The sequence below is a fragment of the Bactrocera neohumeralis genome, unplaced genomic scaffold (assembly GCF_024586455.1).
Source record: "Bactrocera neohumeralis isolate Rockhampton unplaced genomic scaffold, APGP_CSIRO_Bneo_wtdbg2-racon-allhic-juicebox.fasta_v2 ctg4124, whole genome shotgun sequence".
Taxonomy (NCBI): Eukaryota; Metazoa; Arthropoda; class Insecta; order Diptera; family Tephritidae; genus Bactrocera; species Bactrocera neohumeralis.
This window is the reverse complement of record NW_026091220.1, coordinates 12,607-27,668: the sequence shown is the minus strand read 5'-3', so window position 1 is coordinate 27,668 and position 15,062 is coordinate 12,607. Positions and strand designations below refer to the sequence as shown.

Here is a 15,062-nt window from a genome sequence, read left to right as displayed (position 1 = left end):
AAAAAAGAGGTGATTCCAATCAAAAAAACAAAAAGTACATACAGACAATGAGGGGAAAAAAGAAGAAAAAAAAAGCTTTTTTTGAAGCTAGAGGATAGTGCACGCGCGCACACCTGTGTATACATGCATGTATCAGTGTGTGTCTGTGTGTGGAGGGGGGGGAAATATGATAGGAGGGAGAAGGGGAAGGTGGACGGCGACAGATGGAGCAAAGAGCGAACCATTTTTAAAAAACGAGAGTGAGAGGGAAGGCGTGGAATAAAAAAAGAATAGGAGAAGAAAAGAGGAGAGAAAGGAAAAGACGCCTTCGGAAGCGTCTAGATGGGCTCTTTTCCTTTTTTTTTTTCCTTTTAAGGGAGAAAAGAAAAGAGATGCAAGTAGTGTTGGTTGGTCCTCTTCTTGGTCAACCTCCTCCCCCTTTCCTCCTTCTTCTTTTTTTTTTTCATCCTTTTTTTTCATTTTTTTTTTTTTTTCCTTCTGTCGACTTATTGGTCGAGTTTGTTGTCGACGATGGTGTTGGGCCTGACCGAGGGAACGCGTTGCCCTGTCGAGACCCCGTCGATGGGTCGGCCGGCGAGACAAAGACCGTTGTGGCCGCCACACCGAATGGACTGTCCACGTCCAGCGAGGCACCCACCTTCCCATCCTCCCGCGCACCCGCAGCTGCTGCTTCCGCTGCTGCTGCTGACGTTGAAGCTGTGCCTGCTGCTGCTGCCTGCTTCAACAGTTGCTGCTGTTGCTGCTGCTGCCGTTGGCTGGCGGAGCTGCGCCTCCTTCGCCTTCTTTTCGTCCGTTGAATTGTCCAGTCAAAAACCCAATCAGCGGCGACAGTCGCTTCCCCGTGGCGCTCCATCATCTGCGCGAAGAGCTCTCTGCACGCAGAGTAGTTGGGCGTCTCATCGAACTTGAGGGTGCGCACATATTTCATGTACTTCAACATCTGACTAGGCAGGCCGTGGCAGAGCGTCTCGATCGGTGTGTGCATTTTCTTGTCCGAGATGCGCATGTTCTTCGAGTGGGCATCGCCGCCGGCCGCCGCGTTGCCGCCACCACCACCACCACCACCACCACCTCGAAGTCCCTGCCAGGGCAGGTGGCCGCGCTTAAGAAAGTACATGAGGATGTAGCCCAAGATCGAGATCGTCGCGACGGCTCTGCTCGACCCCGAGGTGAGCATTCACGCTGCAGTACCGCACAGTGCCCGTCAGTGACTTGCCCTCCTTTGTATGGGATGTGTGTGTTCAGCCGTGAGTCCCAGAAGCGTTTGGCGAGGCCAAAATCGATGATGTAGACGACATGGCCGTAGTTGCCGTGGGCGGTGGCGTCGCCATTGCCCGCCCCGCCGCCGCCGCTGCTGCTGCTGCCGTCGTAGGGGCGGTTATCAGGGCTCCGGCCTCCACCACCTCCACCCCACCATGATGACTCTCCTCGATGCTCTTCGCACTGCCGCTGCTGTTGCCCATGACAAAGTTCTCTGGTTTCAGGTCACGGTGGATGAACCCTTTGCTGTGCAGATACTCCAGCCGGTGCAGCATTTGGTCTGCAAGCATGCACACCGTCTTTATGGAAAAGCGCCGGCCACAGTAGACAAAGAGGTCCTCCAAGTTGGGCCGAGGAGGTCCATGACCAGGACGTTGTAGTCGCCCTCCTGCCCATAATAGTAGCACCGCGGGATGCCAACCACCGCGAGCTGATCGCGGAAGGTCACGTTTCGCCTGACGGAGGAGGCGCTGCTGTGGTTGCCATTAGCGCCGCCGCCGCCACCGCAGCCGCAGCCGCCACGTTGTGGTGTGCCGATCCCATCGCGGGAGGAGACGGAGTAGCCGCCCGGTTTCAAGGACCTCGTTGCTTTCATGTTGCACAACGCCATCCGCGACGGAGACAAAGTACTCGCCACCGCTTTTCTGGTTGCCGCCGCCGGCGTTGCTGGCCGTGACGTTGTGGGAAGGTTCAACTGCAGCATGGAGTTACTGGACGGTGTATTCGCCACCCCGGCGGAGCTGCCCACGGCGTGATGAGAGAGCTGCTGCGAGGCCGCGCTCTGCAGCATTTGCTGTTGTTCTTGAAGTTGCTGCTGCTGCTGCTGGGGCTGCAGACGCGCCGCACTCTCCACATGCACCAGCGTGTTGGAGGTGAAAACTTGGTGAGGTCACAGCGCGTGATGCTTGGGTGGTAGGTGCCGCCGAGCGCGTGGAGGTGCTTGTATAGTCGGTTCTCGAAAAGGAGCTGGGGCTGCCGCACCTTCACCGGCTCCAGCTTGATCGCCACCTCGCGCTCCGACCAGCTGTCGACGCCCCAGAAAAGTTCGCCAAAGCTTCCTGGCCAATCTGGGCGTTGCACCACAAAACGCCCTTGTCAATCTTCACGTTGAGGAAGCGGTCGGGGCCTTGCGGCTCGCGGACATCGACAGCGACGTCGCAGGCGGCGAGACGTTGCCGGGGCGGAGCTGTATGCGTTTGCCGCGCGCGCGCCCGGTGACGAAACGTTGGGCATGCTGCTGCCGTTGACGGTGCTGCCGGGGTGATTCTGGCTCATTGGCTGCGAGCTAGCAAGAACGCTGCCGGCGAAGCCACCCGTAGAGTTGGCAGGGAGGCGCCGCGAGGAGCTGTTCGTCGATGCGGAGCTGCTGCTACTATTGTCATCACCGTCCTGGTTAAAGCTCGCTGACACCATTGCGCTTGCGATGTCGTCGGCGGGGTTGTGGAACAGGGGAGGGCTCTGATTGTCACACTGCGGCCCGGATGGCTGCAGCGAGAGCGACTGGTTCGGCTGGCCAGAAGCGTACTTGCTGTCGCTTGGGTGTTTAAGGATGGACGTGAGGGCGAGCGGCGGTCCACCCCGCAAAAGTTCCCGCTTGTACTGCTGTTGAACCCAATCGTCCCGTCCACCGTGAACAGAGAGCCCGGGGTTGCCCGTCAGGCTGTGATTCAAGCCGTTATGGGTGGAGAGCAGCACCGTCGATGCGGAGCTCTTCGGCCAGGTCACGGACGCCGCTGGAGGCGGAGAGCGAGTTCTTGCAAGGCCCCGGCGGCGCACTACGTGGAAGCGCAGGGCTGCTCACGTTGGCGTTGTTGTGGCCTAACGAGGTGCCGGGAGGAAAGGTGTCGCGCGTCGGTTCCGGCTGCAGATGGGAGCGGCGGGGGCGCGGGGGCGTAATGCCGCGGTAGGTCGGCGTGAGCGCCAGACCGCTGGACCCCCCCGGTGAAGGGGCCTTTTCCTCCCCCACACCTCCGTTTGGGCGCAAGCTTGCCGCCGGCGTGCTGCACAGAAAAGGCGGACGACGGCGGCATGTCAATTCCATCCTCATTTGTGAAGAACTTGTCAGCGGAGCAGGACAGCAGCATCTGTGTGCCATCCCCACGTGGACCCGTCTGCGGCTCGCCGCCGAAGCGATGCCCGTTGCCGCCGGGTCCGGTCGTGGACGAAGGTTTTTCATCGTGGGACGCGTTGGGGGCGGTGAAAGAAAAGGAGGCGTCGCTCATCGGAGGGGCGGGGCCAAGCGAGGCAAAGGAAACGGGTCGCCCCGGGCCGCTACGGTGCTGAACTTGTCGGGGCGGCGTGCCACTAGGGAGGACGCCGCCGGCAGCCGCACCCGCACCCAGTCCAGGCGTGAAGGCTGAGCTAAAGGGCAGAGAAGCGTACGGGTTGCCGCTGTTGAGGTCGCGGGGCGTGCGAAAGAAGTCTTGCTGCCGCTGCTGCGACAGCGTCGGCACTTGCCAGATTCCCTGCATCTCTTTTTTTGCGATTACGGCCTATCGAGAGAGAGAGAGAGAGAGAGAGAGAAGGAAAAAGAAAAAAAAAAAAAAAAGGGGGATGCAATAAAGGAAAAACAGAAAACAGACACAAAAAAAAAAGGCGTCCCTGGATATCTTGTGGAGTGAATTAGGACAGCGGGAGGCTCAAAAAAGAAAAGAAAAAGACGAGGAAAAAAAAATTCAGTGTATATATGTAGAATAGGAAAGGAAAGGAAGGAGGGGTTCCAATACAAAAAAGGAGAAAAAGGAAAACACGCAGTTACACGGTGAGGAGGAAGTTAAAAAGAAGAGCAAAAAAAAAAAGCGCAATTCTCTGACACTTTGGGCTAAGAAGAATTGAGAAACGCAACAAGAAGAGAAGAAAGAAAGAGAGAAAAGAGTGTGACGGGCGACAACAGAACACGTGGGGTATGGGAGAGAAAAAGGAATTTAAATGGTGCAAGTAGCGCACTCAGCTTTACCGTGGGCCGGCACAACACACTCGTGCAGGTTTCATAATGCTTAGGAGTACCTTTTTTTTTTCTTTTTCTCTGTTTTTGTTTTTGTTTTTTTGTAATTGTGTGTGTGTGTGTGTGTGTCTATGTACGTGCGTATCGGGGAAGGTGCTCCTTGTGCTCTCCTTCGTTTTTTTTCCTCCCGTTTTGTAATTGGCACAAAAAATTCAATGGGAGGAAATAAAAAAAAAGGGAAGAAGAGGAGGAGAGGAGGGACAGGCGTTCACATGGAAGAGTGCAATGACGACGAACGGTCAAACGAAACGAGCGCTAATCATCACATTTAATGTTTTTTTTCTTTTTTTTCTCTCCCACTCACCATCCGCTTCAAGAATAGGTGTTTACGAAGACCTTGCGAGCATCTTTTGATGGGTCGCGCAGGCTTCCTTCACAACAGCGGCGCACCACTGCCGGTGCTTCTTCATCAGCACAGCGTCGCTGGGCTCCACGCGCGCGGGCGCCTCCACGTCCGCGCCGCCTCCCCTTGCCGCGACAGCTGCCACTCCCGCTGGCGCCGCTCTTGCTTCTGCCGGCAGTCAGCCCACACCCGCGGCACCTGTGGCGCGCAACACTGCGCCACCGTTGCGTCCGTGCTCGGAAAAGTGAGCGCGCAGCCGACAAAAAGCACTCCGCGGGACACCGTCTCTGAGTTGTAGCCTCCCCTCCAGCACCACCACGAGGCCGACGCAGCGGGAGAGGCACCATTGCTTGAGCGTGGCGGTGGCCGAGGCGAAGCCGCCCTCGACTGCCATTTTGCCCAATGGGTCGCCGTAGCCAGCGTCGAAGCCAAGCGAAACGAAGACGATGTCGGGCTGAACGTGGCCAGTCGAGGAGAAAAACGCCGGACATGGTTTGCCCAACAAGCTCGTCGGAGATCACCTCGTGACACTGGCCTGGGACGTGGGCGTGGGTGTCCACTGCGACATTGCAGATGCAGCCGCGGTGCTCGAAGCCGACCGCCGTTGTGGCGCCGCGCGCATCAAACGGGAAAAAAGTCTTTGTCGTAGCGATGAAGGGAAAGATAGAGAAGAGGGAAGTCCTCCGCGCAGGCGGTCTGGGGTGGCCGCCAGCTGTCCACAAAAGCCGCGGTCCCATCGCCAAAATGCGTCCAAGTCGACGATGGCGATGCGCGGCAGTGGCTGTCCGGCGCTCGAAGCGGTCAGCAGCAGCTGCTGAGCCGCAATCGCCACGTTGTTGACCAGGAAGAATCCGCTTGGACGGGACGACGTGCAGTGGTGGCCCGGCGGTCGTACCAAACAAAGGCCAGCAGCGTGGGCTCGCCCGACTCGCTCGCCACCCGCTGCGTCCCTGCGCCCCTCGCACGCTGCTGGCGGGCACCAGCGAGCACGATGCCGCCCGCATCGATGACGGCGGCAGCGGAGAGTTTGGCGGCCATGCTGCTGCTTTGTTCGTTGCAGTAGACGTCCGAACTGAGGTTTGGAGGGCCTTCCCGTCGTCGACAAAGGCCCGGTAGGTGGCTGGGTCCTGAAAGGAGAAGATCTCGTCGCGTGGCAGAGACGCGCGGATCCAACGGGCCTTGTTGGCTTGAGCAACGGATCCGCGCCGGCTTCCCTGCGGTGTGGACGCAGCGGACTTCAAGGCGGCGCCCAACAACTCTTTGGGGAGCATTTCCCGCGCACGCGGACTCGCCTGCAATGCCTCCACGGCGCGCTGCAGGCGGTACGGCGTTTCCGGTGAGCGGTGGTTGTCCGGTTGGTGCTGCAGGACTCGCGCGTCGAACGCCCAGGCAACGGAGGCATCGGGCGGTAGCTGGCCTCGCCCACTCGTCTCAGAGGACGACTCCGCTGGCAATTCTCGCCTTGCGCATTGAGTGGTGAACGCCAACGGAGCCGGGTTCCTGTTTCTCCTGCGCGCGTACCACGCTGCCGCCGGAGAGAAAGTACGTTTCCTGATCCACGAGCTTGCCCATGATAGCCAACTCTTGCGCGTCAACAAGAAACAGGGGCTCTCCCTCGCGGGAAGGCGTGAGTCCCACTCGCAGCGCAACGGCCTCAATGGGCTCCACAAGCTCGCCCTTCTTGATCTTTGCAGCCGTTTCCAACTGTGGTGGGTGAAATCCGTCGAACTGTCACCGATCCACTCAGTTTTGGGCGGGTGAAAGGTTTCATGAAGGGCGGAGCAAGGGGGGTAAAGAAGAGCTGTGGAAGATGTCAAAAGCTGGCTAGAAAACTGAAGCAGAAGACAGTCGAGAACAGCAGTCAGCGCCTCATAGCCTTTTGCATTCCGCAACCTTCTTGCCTTTCAAGACATGCCTCCTTGACGATGGCACCCTCCTGCTGATCTCTCTCCCATTCTCCTTTTTGATGCGGCTGTACGTACAGCAGCCATTAAGAAACACAAAAAAAACTCCCAATGCGCGGTGTGCAGAGAGCCTTCAATTGACACAAAACACAAAGAAGAAGAAATTAACGAGAGGGAAAACGCATACATGCAAACAAAAAAAAAGACACAAGGATTGCCTTGCCGTTTTGGGAATAAAAGAACAATGTGAGTTACCTCGCTTTTTGTCGGAGCTGGTTCCGCTTAAACAACACACCTGCCAAAGCGCCCATTCCGAGCCCAGTGGGCCATCGATAGGAGGCAGCCTGAACCAGCGCGTCCCCATTTCCTTCACCGCCAGAGGATGGTTGAGCACCTCTTCGTGCGCCACCGATGGAATCAGGCCAACACCGCATTCTTCGGCAAAGGGGAGGTCGTTAGCGTCGTCGAACATGGCGACGGTGTGCTCGGGGCGAAACACCGGGTCAACGCCGCTAGACGTCATGTGTTTCTGGCAGTTGTCAAGAATGTGGAACATCGCCTCCTTCTTCCCACACCCGTGGGCGTTGACCTGACCGCGGTGCAGGTTGATGTGGAGCGTAACGCCGTACTTTGGAAGATATTCCTCCTTGAACACCTGTTTGAGGTAGCGTTCTGCGTCTTCGGGTGAAGAAAAATGCCGCGGAAACGCTGCCTGCTCGTCCTTGGACACGTTCTCACCGACGCAAGGGCTTTCGTTCACGTAGATCTGAAAGGAAGTGTCAAAATCGCGGTGGTCAGTTCGGTAGCCTTCCTTATTGAGTTCGTCCTCCAGCTGCCACATGGAAAGGACCGATCGGCACTTCGTTTTCCTCGCTGCCGTGATAACCCGTGGCCGCGTAAAATGCTTCCAACCAGGCGTGATCAAAAGATCCATGCTCATTAAAGGGAAAGAACTCCTCCGTGAGTGAAGCTGCGGAGTTCTCCGAGCAGCGTGCAGCCAGGACTCCGGGTGTTGAAGACGGCACCATATCTTACCACCACCCTCGCACGCATCAAAGCACGTGTGTGGAAGGGCGCCGCTCCCGCGGCGTAAATGAAAGGTCGAGGTGCGAGCACCGGTAATGAGGACGCACAGGACGCCAGGAGCCTTTGCATGCACAGCCGGTAAAGAAATGCCAGCATACAGTTTTTCAGGGATTTGCAGGAGTTCCATTAAAAGAATGGTATTCTCGGAAATGAGAGCGTTGGACATCGAAAGGTTGTAGAGCTGGTAGAGCTTCAGGACCGTGTCAGAGCTTTGTGCCGCAGGTACCTGCAGGTAATGCCGGTAAAACGTCCAGCCCTTTCGGCCTCGGTGTAGCTCTTCTCAAGCAACGCCTCCATAGCGGTCGGGAACCCGCACGGCGGCATGCGTCTTTGTACGCGAGATAATCCTGTTCAGTGGTTTCCTCATACCCTTGACTGATCAGTGACTTTTTGTAATGTGCGATTGTGCCGTCAATGTCAGACACGACGGCGGTAATGTCCTTCCGTCAGCCAACACACTTTGCTCCTCTGCACTCATCTTTTCGGCAGTCGGTAAGCAGACAGAAGAAGAAAAAGATGCGCGTTTGTCGCCTTTCAAAGCCTTTTTTTCGTACGTGGTTTCTTCGTGAAAGATAAGTGATAGGAGAAGAAGTAGCCCAAACTGCAACCGACACGACTCAGAGAGCATGAACCATGGTCAAAACGAACACAGAGGTAGGAACCAGTCTGCACGTCTGTTTTTCTCTCTCTCTCTCTCTATGTTGCTTTCTTTTTTTCTTGGGTTGAGGAATTGCAAAGCTCTTGGAATAGTCGTTAACAGCAAGATAAAAAAAAAAAAAAGAAATGAGCAAGTAAAGGACCTGCAGTTTCCAGCAAAACAATGGTCGGAGACACAGGGGAGGCGAAGAAAAAGCGGTCCCTTTCCAGAAAAACGTTAACATGGCGGTGTGGTCTCACATCGATTCAAGCGCAGAGGTCTTCGAAGAGCAAAACACACTTCTGCTTGCTCCAGCAGCGCAAGCTGTGCGATTCCTTGCAGTGAGAATCACAACACCCTTACCTGTCACAAATAAAAAAAAACTCACCCCTGTGATACGGAAAGGGAGAAGTGAGTCCCTCCTGCCATTGTCAAAAGATCGCGAGGAATCTGACCTGCAAGTCGTACCCCGTAAATCGTCCTCGCTCGTGGCGGAATCCACTCGCCTGCTCCACCGCACTCACGTCTCCACAATCATTTGCAGATTCTTAGTTTCTCATGATTTGCTTTTTTGCAGTAGCGCCAGCTCGCGCACACACTCATTCCGGGAAGGTAATTCAGCGAACGCTACGTAGGTCTGGCTTTCGTGCGCACCAGCGCGATGTTTAGTAGTGGTTTCCTTGGGTGTAAGCAAGTAGTTTCTCCCCCTTGTATCCGCGCAATAAAGTGGATAGAAATTGCAAAGATACCAGGGACATGCAGAGCAGAAAAGGAACGATGCTGTTCGGCACCGAACCTGGCCTCGTGCTCGTAAAGAAGCGCGGTATGGTGCAACCAGGTCCTCCGTCTGGCAAGCAAAAACAAAAGGAGCAAAAACTGTCTTGCGCAACCGTGGAAAAAGAAAAACGTAAAGGTACAATAGAAGCAAATGAAAACTACAAAAAAAAAAAATAGGAATAGCATTTGGACAGGTATTTGCGCTGTCCTCCGGGGGAAGTAAAAAGAAAAAACAAGAAAGACGCGCTCCTACTTTGATGGAGGGACATATTCCTCCTCATCCATCACCGCCGTTGGAGGGGTTCGCGGCCTGGGGATGTTCACGTCGTGGTTGGGCATAGTTGGGTCTTCCCCATGAGCAGGGATAATGATGGCGCAAGTGGTCATCTCATCCTCTTCCTCGTGGTGATGAACCCACATCTTTCGTACGGGTTTTCGACGACAGACGGCGTGCTCGGCGTACGCGAGTGACTCTGGGATGGAGAGTCATGCTTAGCGAAAAGTTCGGGCAGTGCGGGAAGTTCGATAGTAATAAGCGGGACGCAACGAATTCTCGCAACGGATTCCGTATCCAAGCAAATTCGGATAGTGGTCGATTTGCTCTGCACTGCCGTTGGTGGCTCCTGTGTTGGTCGCGCTGGTGGGTCTTCAGGATGGCTTCTCCGTTAATTGAGACGACGAGTCCGCCTCCTTTGTCGACGCCTGGGAAGCCAATTCTGGCTCTTCCTCCTGTGTGGGAGAGTGTGGTGGAGGCGTCGGCAGCGATGGTAACGCTTTCTTGAAAGACGGAATCGTCGGGTCAATCAAAGCGTGACCACGGGGGAACACACAAGCTTGTTGAGAAGGGCCGCGTTCCAAAACTCAAGGGCGTCTCTTGCGCGCTCGACCTCCTCACGTTTCTGCGCTGCTTCCAACACTTTCTGAGATTCCTCGCGCTCGGAATCAAACGATTTGGTGAGCTCAGACATCAGTAATCTGTAGAATTCTTTTGGAGATGACTGTACTCTTCCTGGCAATCCGTGACAGTGCGGTGCCTAGCCTCTTGCTCCTCCTCGTGAAGCGACTTCTGCTCTTCAAAGTCAAGAGGAGAAAACGCCGTTGACCCAACAACGGTGTCGCTATACTCCGTATCGGAATGAAAATCCTCAGGGACGTCTTGTTGCTCTATTGTCACCTCGCTCTGCGGATAATTTGCGTAAGAGTTGGCAGGGGCGGTGCGCAGTGCGTTTTTGAACAGCTGTGCACGGCTTTCCGGCGTCGACTTGGCATGCGGCAATCGATTCGCTGAGGAAGCGGTTTCCAGCGTGGCTGCACGGAACGGTCGTGCGACTCGGGTGAGCTTGTACGGGCTCAGTTTTGAGTTAGCAGAGGAGAATGAACGAGCGCCCCCTCGTTGTGCGAGCTGCTGCGGCTACGCTGAGATGGACTGGCAGACATCGACAGGTGGTCATTCTTTCCTGGGATCGGTAGTGTTCCTCGCGTTCGGTGCTTTTGGACGGGGCTGCCATCTCCTGCGCAAGCTGCTGCTCGGTGCGGAGACTGAGCTTTTCCCAGTCGCAGAGAGCGGATTGCACGTCCTCCACCGAACCCAGTTCTACTGGCGTGGGCAACTGAGTGTAGGGAGCTGACCTCTGGTTTTGGGTCAAGTACCGCACTGGGTTCGGTGTTCCACGTACCTCGCTTTCACCGCGGCCGGGAGATGCCGACAGCGCCAACGTTAGCCGGACGCGGACATCGTTCTCCGCCTGCGTGTCGAAGCGCTGCATAGCGGCAGAAGACTTTGTCGTGAAGGGAAACGACAAAAAAAAAACTGAATCGATATTTTTTTTTCGTTGAAGTAAGAAACAAAAAAAAAAAGGAAGACAGAAAAGTGTGTCTTCGCCGTGGAAACTGATAAAGGCTATAAACTTATGTTTTCCTTTAAGAGGTGAAGTGTGAAGGACGAGGAAAAGTAGAGTAGACGCTTGCCCCGCGAGAAAAGGTTTGAGTGCATCCAGAAGCGCGCCGTTGTGGCCTTTGCTGCGCCGCTCGCCGATTCCGAATCAAGCGGTGCGGTCTCCCCTCGTTGGCGCGTTCATGGGTTTTTTACTCTTGGCGCCTCGGGGGGGGGGGGGGGGCCGGTTTGGCGTGGGGCAAAGATGAGGGCCAAGGCGGGCCGCCGCCCCGGCGAGCCGCCCACCAAAGAGCCCCCCCCCCTTCTTGGGCCCCCGAGGGGCATCACCGGCGACGGGAAACGGCGCGCGCGCCGCCCCGGCCTGGCCTGAAGAACGCACCGCGCCTTCGCAGAGAAGCTTTGAAGAAGGAGACGGGAGGAAGAGGAAATGGACGAGGAACGGAAGGCGCATTGGCCTTGCCACCGCCGCGCGCGTCACAGGCGCTCCGTTCACTTTGCGTTCACCTATAGGTTTGTTTGTTTGTTTTTTGCCACCGAATGAAACCGGCGAGCCGCGACGCTCATCACACGGGCCGGTTGCACGCATTGCTTTAAGAACAACACATTTAAAAAAAGAAGCCGAGCGGCGGAAAGGAAAGGACAAAAACGGCAGGCGGGGGACTGCGCACGGTGCGATGGGCTGAGGGGGAGGGAGAGTGGCTAGAACCCTCCCTTCCATAGCCGCGCACCGCAACAGAAAAGGGGAGACGGTTTGAGTGCGTGCGTTAGGCCTGCTGTGATCGCGGAGTTTTTTTTTTGGGGGGGGGGGAGTAAATGAAGGAGAGAAAGAAAGAAGAAAGGAGGGAGGGAAAGGGCGGCGGCCGCCGCGTTGCAGGGGCTGTTGTTGTTGGCTTGTGAGCCGCTGTGCGGGATTCCGTCCCCTTCCCTCTCTCGCGTGTGTGTGGACAGAGCGGGAAAAAAGAAAACAAAAAAAGAACACAAGTGAAAAAACACAACAGAGGAAAGAGTTAAAAAAAAAGAAAAAGGAGGCGACGGTGCTGACGGGATCCCTTTTCTCGCTGTTTTCTGCTGTGTTTTTTTTTTTTTAAGGTGCTGAGAAAACGAAACGGGTAACACGGTAAGGAAAGACACGCGATTGAGAAATAGAGAAGAGAAAAAGAAGAAAGTGGACGTGCTATAAAGTGCAATCCGCAGACGGGGAAAAGGGGGAAAAGATCGACAGAGCGCGTATTGACAAAGGAAGAAACGAAAGAAAGAAAAAAAAAAAAAAAAAAAAAAAAAGAAAGAAAAGTGGGAACTGAGTCCGGCAGGCCTCCTTCGTTTGCTGGGCCTCACGCGCTGTAGCTCAGCAGGGAGCAGCAGGTGAGGGCGCCCTCCGCCTTCGCGATCTCATCCACCTCGAGGATGGTCTGCTGCGTGTGGGACGGCCAGCGGCGGACTCGGCCTCCACAAAGGCCCTGACACGGGCGGCGGTGCCGGGGAACTTGGCTGGCGAGAAGATGGTGCGCAGCGCGTGGCCGTCCTTCTCCGCGGAGAAGCTGAGCACGTTGGCGCTGTCGGCTCCGCGGGGTCGACCTCGACGACGCGGAAGCCGCGGGAGGTGAAGATATCAGACTCAATCCAGGCGGGGTTCAGCAAGACGGTGTCCTCGGAAAGGAAGCTGACCGCGGACTTGAGGTGCAGGCAGCCGCGGACGGTGCACTGCACGCACTCGAGCCCGTGCTTGCCAAGGTACGCCGTCATCTGCGCAAACGCGGCGTCGTTGCTGCAGGTGGACTTGCCGACAAAGACGTACTTGCTGTTCGCGACGTAAAGCACATCGCCGCCGTCGACGGTGCCGGGCTCCTCGATCCGGTAGTTGTCGGGGCGGATCTGCTTGACCGTGTCGACGATGGGGTCGACCTCCGGGCGGCGAGGCGCGCCAGGGCGGGTGATGACGGCACAGTCGTTGTACATCATCGCAACGTCCTCGACAAACATGGAGTCAGCCAGGTCATTGAGGGCGGGGAGCTCGATCAGCTGGATGTCGTAGCCGCTGGCGATCATGTCGCGGAAGACCTGAACGTAGGATTCGTGCTGCTGCTCGACGCGCTCGAAGCTGATCGGGACGCGGTCGATGCAGGTCAGCTCGCAGGCACCAGAGGCAATGGCCTTGCTGACCTTGCGGCAGACAACGGTGAGCTTCGTCATGAAGGAGGGGAGAGAGAGAGAGAGTACGTGTGGAAGGAGAGCGGAAGAGAAAGAAGAAACAAGGAAATAGAGATGGGAAAATGAAGACGAGGAATAAACTTGCTTGAGAACGGTAGAGTGAAGTGAATCTTCGCAAAGGGAAAAAAAGAACAGCCAGAAAGAGAGAGGAAGAAAGAAGCATGTGGGTCGACAAGCAGTCAAAGTCTGTAACACCGAAGCCTTTAATCATATCAGTCCCTTCCGAATCCAGTAGAAAGAAGAAAACAGAAACAAAAACAAAAAAACAGCGTCGTCATACGGTATTCCACTTTTTTTTTTTGTATGTGTGTGTGTGTGTGTGTGTGTGTGTGTGTATGTGTCAGTATTGCTTTTCTTGTTCTTCGCTGCCATCTATCCTTTTCTTTTTCTTCTTTTTTACTTTTGAAAAGGGAAAGCAAAAAGAAAAACAAAAGAAAAAGACAGATTACATTGTAATACCTCAAAAAAAAAAAAGGCGCCGCCAAATCCTACGGCAAAGGCAGGAGACGGGGGTGCCCCATTCGACCAAAAAAAAAAAAGGGGGAGAAAAAGGAAGAGACGTGTGTTCGGTGGCGCTGCTGGAGAAGCTCCGTCGTTGTTGTGTGTTTCCACCCGCTGTGTTGAAACAGACAGAGAAAGAAAGGGGAAGCTTCTTCTCTTCCCGGGCTTTCGTTCACCTTTATGGGCTTGTCTATGGTGGGAAGGATTGGACGTCGCAAGGACAGCATTGCGCACGAGGCTACGCGCCTCCCGTAGCGCCGCCAGCCGTTCTTGTCGCTTCTTCTCCTTCTCCGCCTTCACTTGCGCGGTGTCCGCCTCCACGCGCGCGGAGAGGTCGTCGTAGCGCTCCGACACCTTCCCGAGCAGCCACTCCACGCCGGCGTCGACGGCGTCGTCCTGTCGGATGCCACGTCGCGACTTCATGGAACGGCGTGCCGGAGGGCAGTGCGGCCGCCACGACGCCCTCCGGCAGCAGCGGCGGTGCAAGAGGGGCGTCGCCACCGCCGCTGTTGCTCGCCTCCGCCACGTGCACGCGGCTGTTCGCGAGGTCCTTCTTGTTGTCCAGCACGAGGACCGGCTTGCCAGGTAGTAGGGATGGCCAGCCGTTTCCTTAAAGACCTCGAGCGCCTCGGCGAGCGTCTTCTCGTCGGCGGCGCTGTCAATCACATAGATCAGTCCATGACAGTCGTGGAAGTAGTGCACCCAAATGCCGCGGAAGTTCGCCGCTCCGCCAAGGTCAAAGATGCAAAGGTCAAAGTCGTCGGTGGAGAATTGAATGGGGTGAAGCCCACCGTCGGCGTGCAGTCCACATCAACACTGCCGGCGAGGGCGGAGAGCAGCGTGGATTTGCCCGCGTTGTTGAGGCCAAAGGTGCCCAGCGTGATTCGACGGCGGCGCCGGCGGCTGGCGGATGCACCACGCTGCTCTGTTGCTGCACCGTTTCACCGCCCGACTCGCCTGCGCTGCCGCCGCGCCGCCCTCTGGTGGCACGGCGGTGGCGCGGCCGCTGTCTCTCTCCGTTTGTGTCTCCGGCGAAGTGGATCTGCGTCGGGTCGTAGGACCCCTTCCGCTGCTCGCTCTCCTCGACGGAGACAAGCATCTCGCGCAGATAGGCAAAGGGATTGTCAGGGCGGTCCACCAGCACCTTCGTGGCGAGGAGCTCGAACAAGTGATGGATGTTGTATTGCCGGCAGTACTTCACGCGGCTCTCCTGTTCCTCAGCGGAAGACATTTTGCGCTTTTCTTCGTGTTTTACTTCTTCTATTCTTTTCTCTTTTTGTATTCTATCCGCTAACGTGCTGTGTGTGTGTGTGTGTGTGTGTGTGTGTGTGTTTTGGACACGAGGAAAAAAAAGTACTTTTCAATTTAAAAAAAAAAAGAGAGAGAAAGAACGTCGAAAAGGTGTAAAAAAGAGTGAAACGTCGCTGTTGTTGCGGTTGGTTCTTTTT

The 15,062-nt window shown here is 56.0% G+C and overlaps 1 protein-coding gene and 1 pseudogene across 1 annotated transcript; both read right to left on the bottom strand.

The window, feature by feature from the left end:
• Positions 1–12,250: 12,250 nt before the first annotated feature.
• LOC126767118 (N(G),N(G)-dimethylarginine dimethylaminohydrolase-like) lies at positions 12,251–13,095 on the bottom strand. The gene is given in 2 exon segments (XM_050484720.1): positions 12,251–12,468; positions 12,471–13,095. Coding segments are annotated over 2 exon segments (843 nt in total).
• A 697-nt stretch (positions 13,096–13,792) lies between these two features.
• LOC126767117 (ADP-ribosylation factor-like protein 13B) lies at positions 13,793–14,845 on the bottom strand (annotated as a pseudogene).
• Between the last annotated feature and the right edge of the window lie 217 nt (positions 14,846–15,062).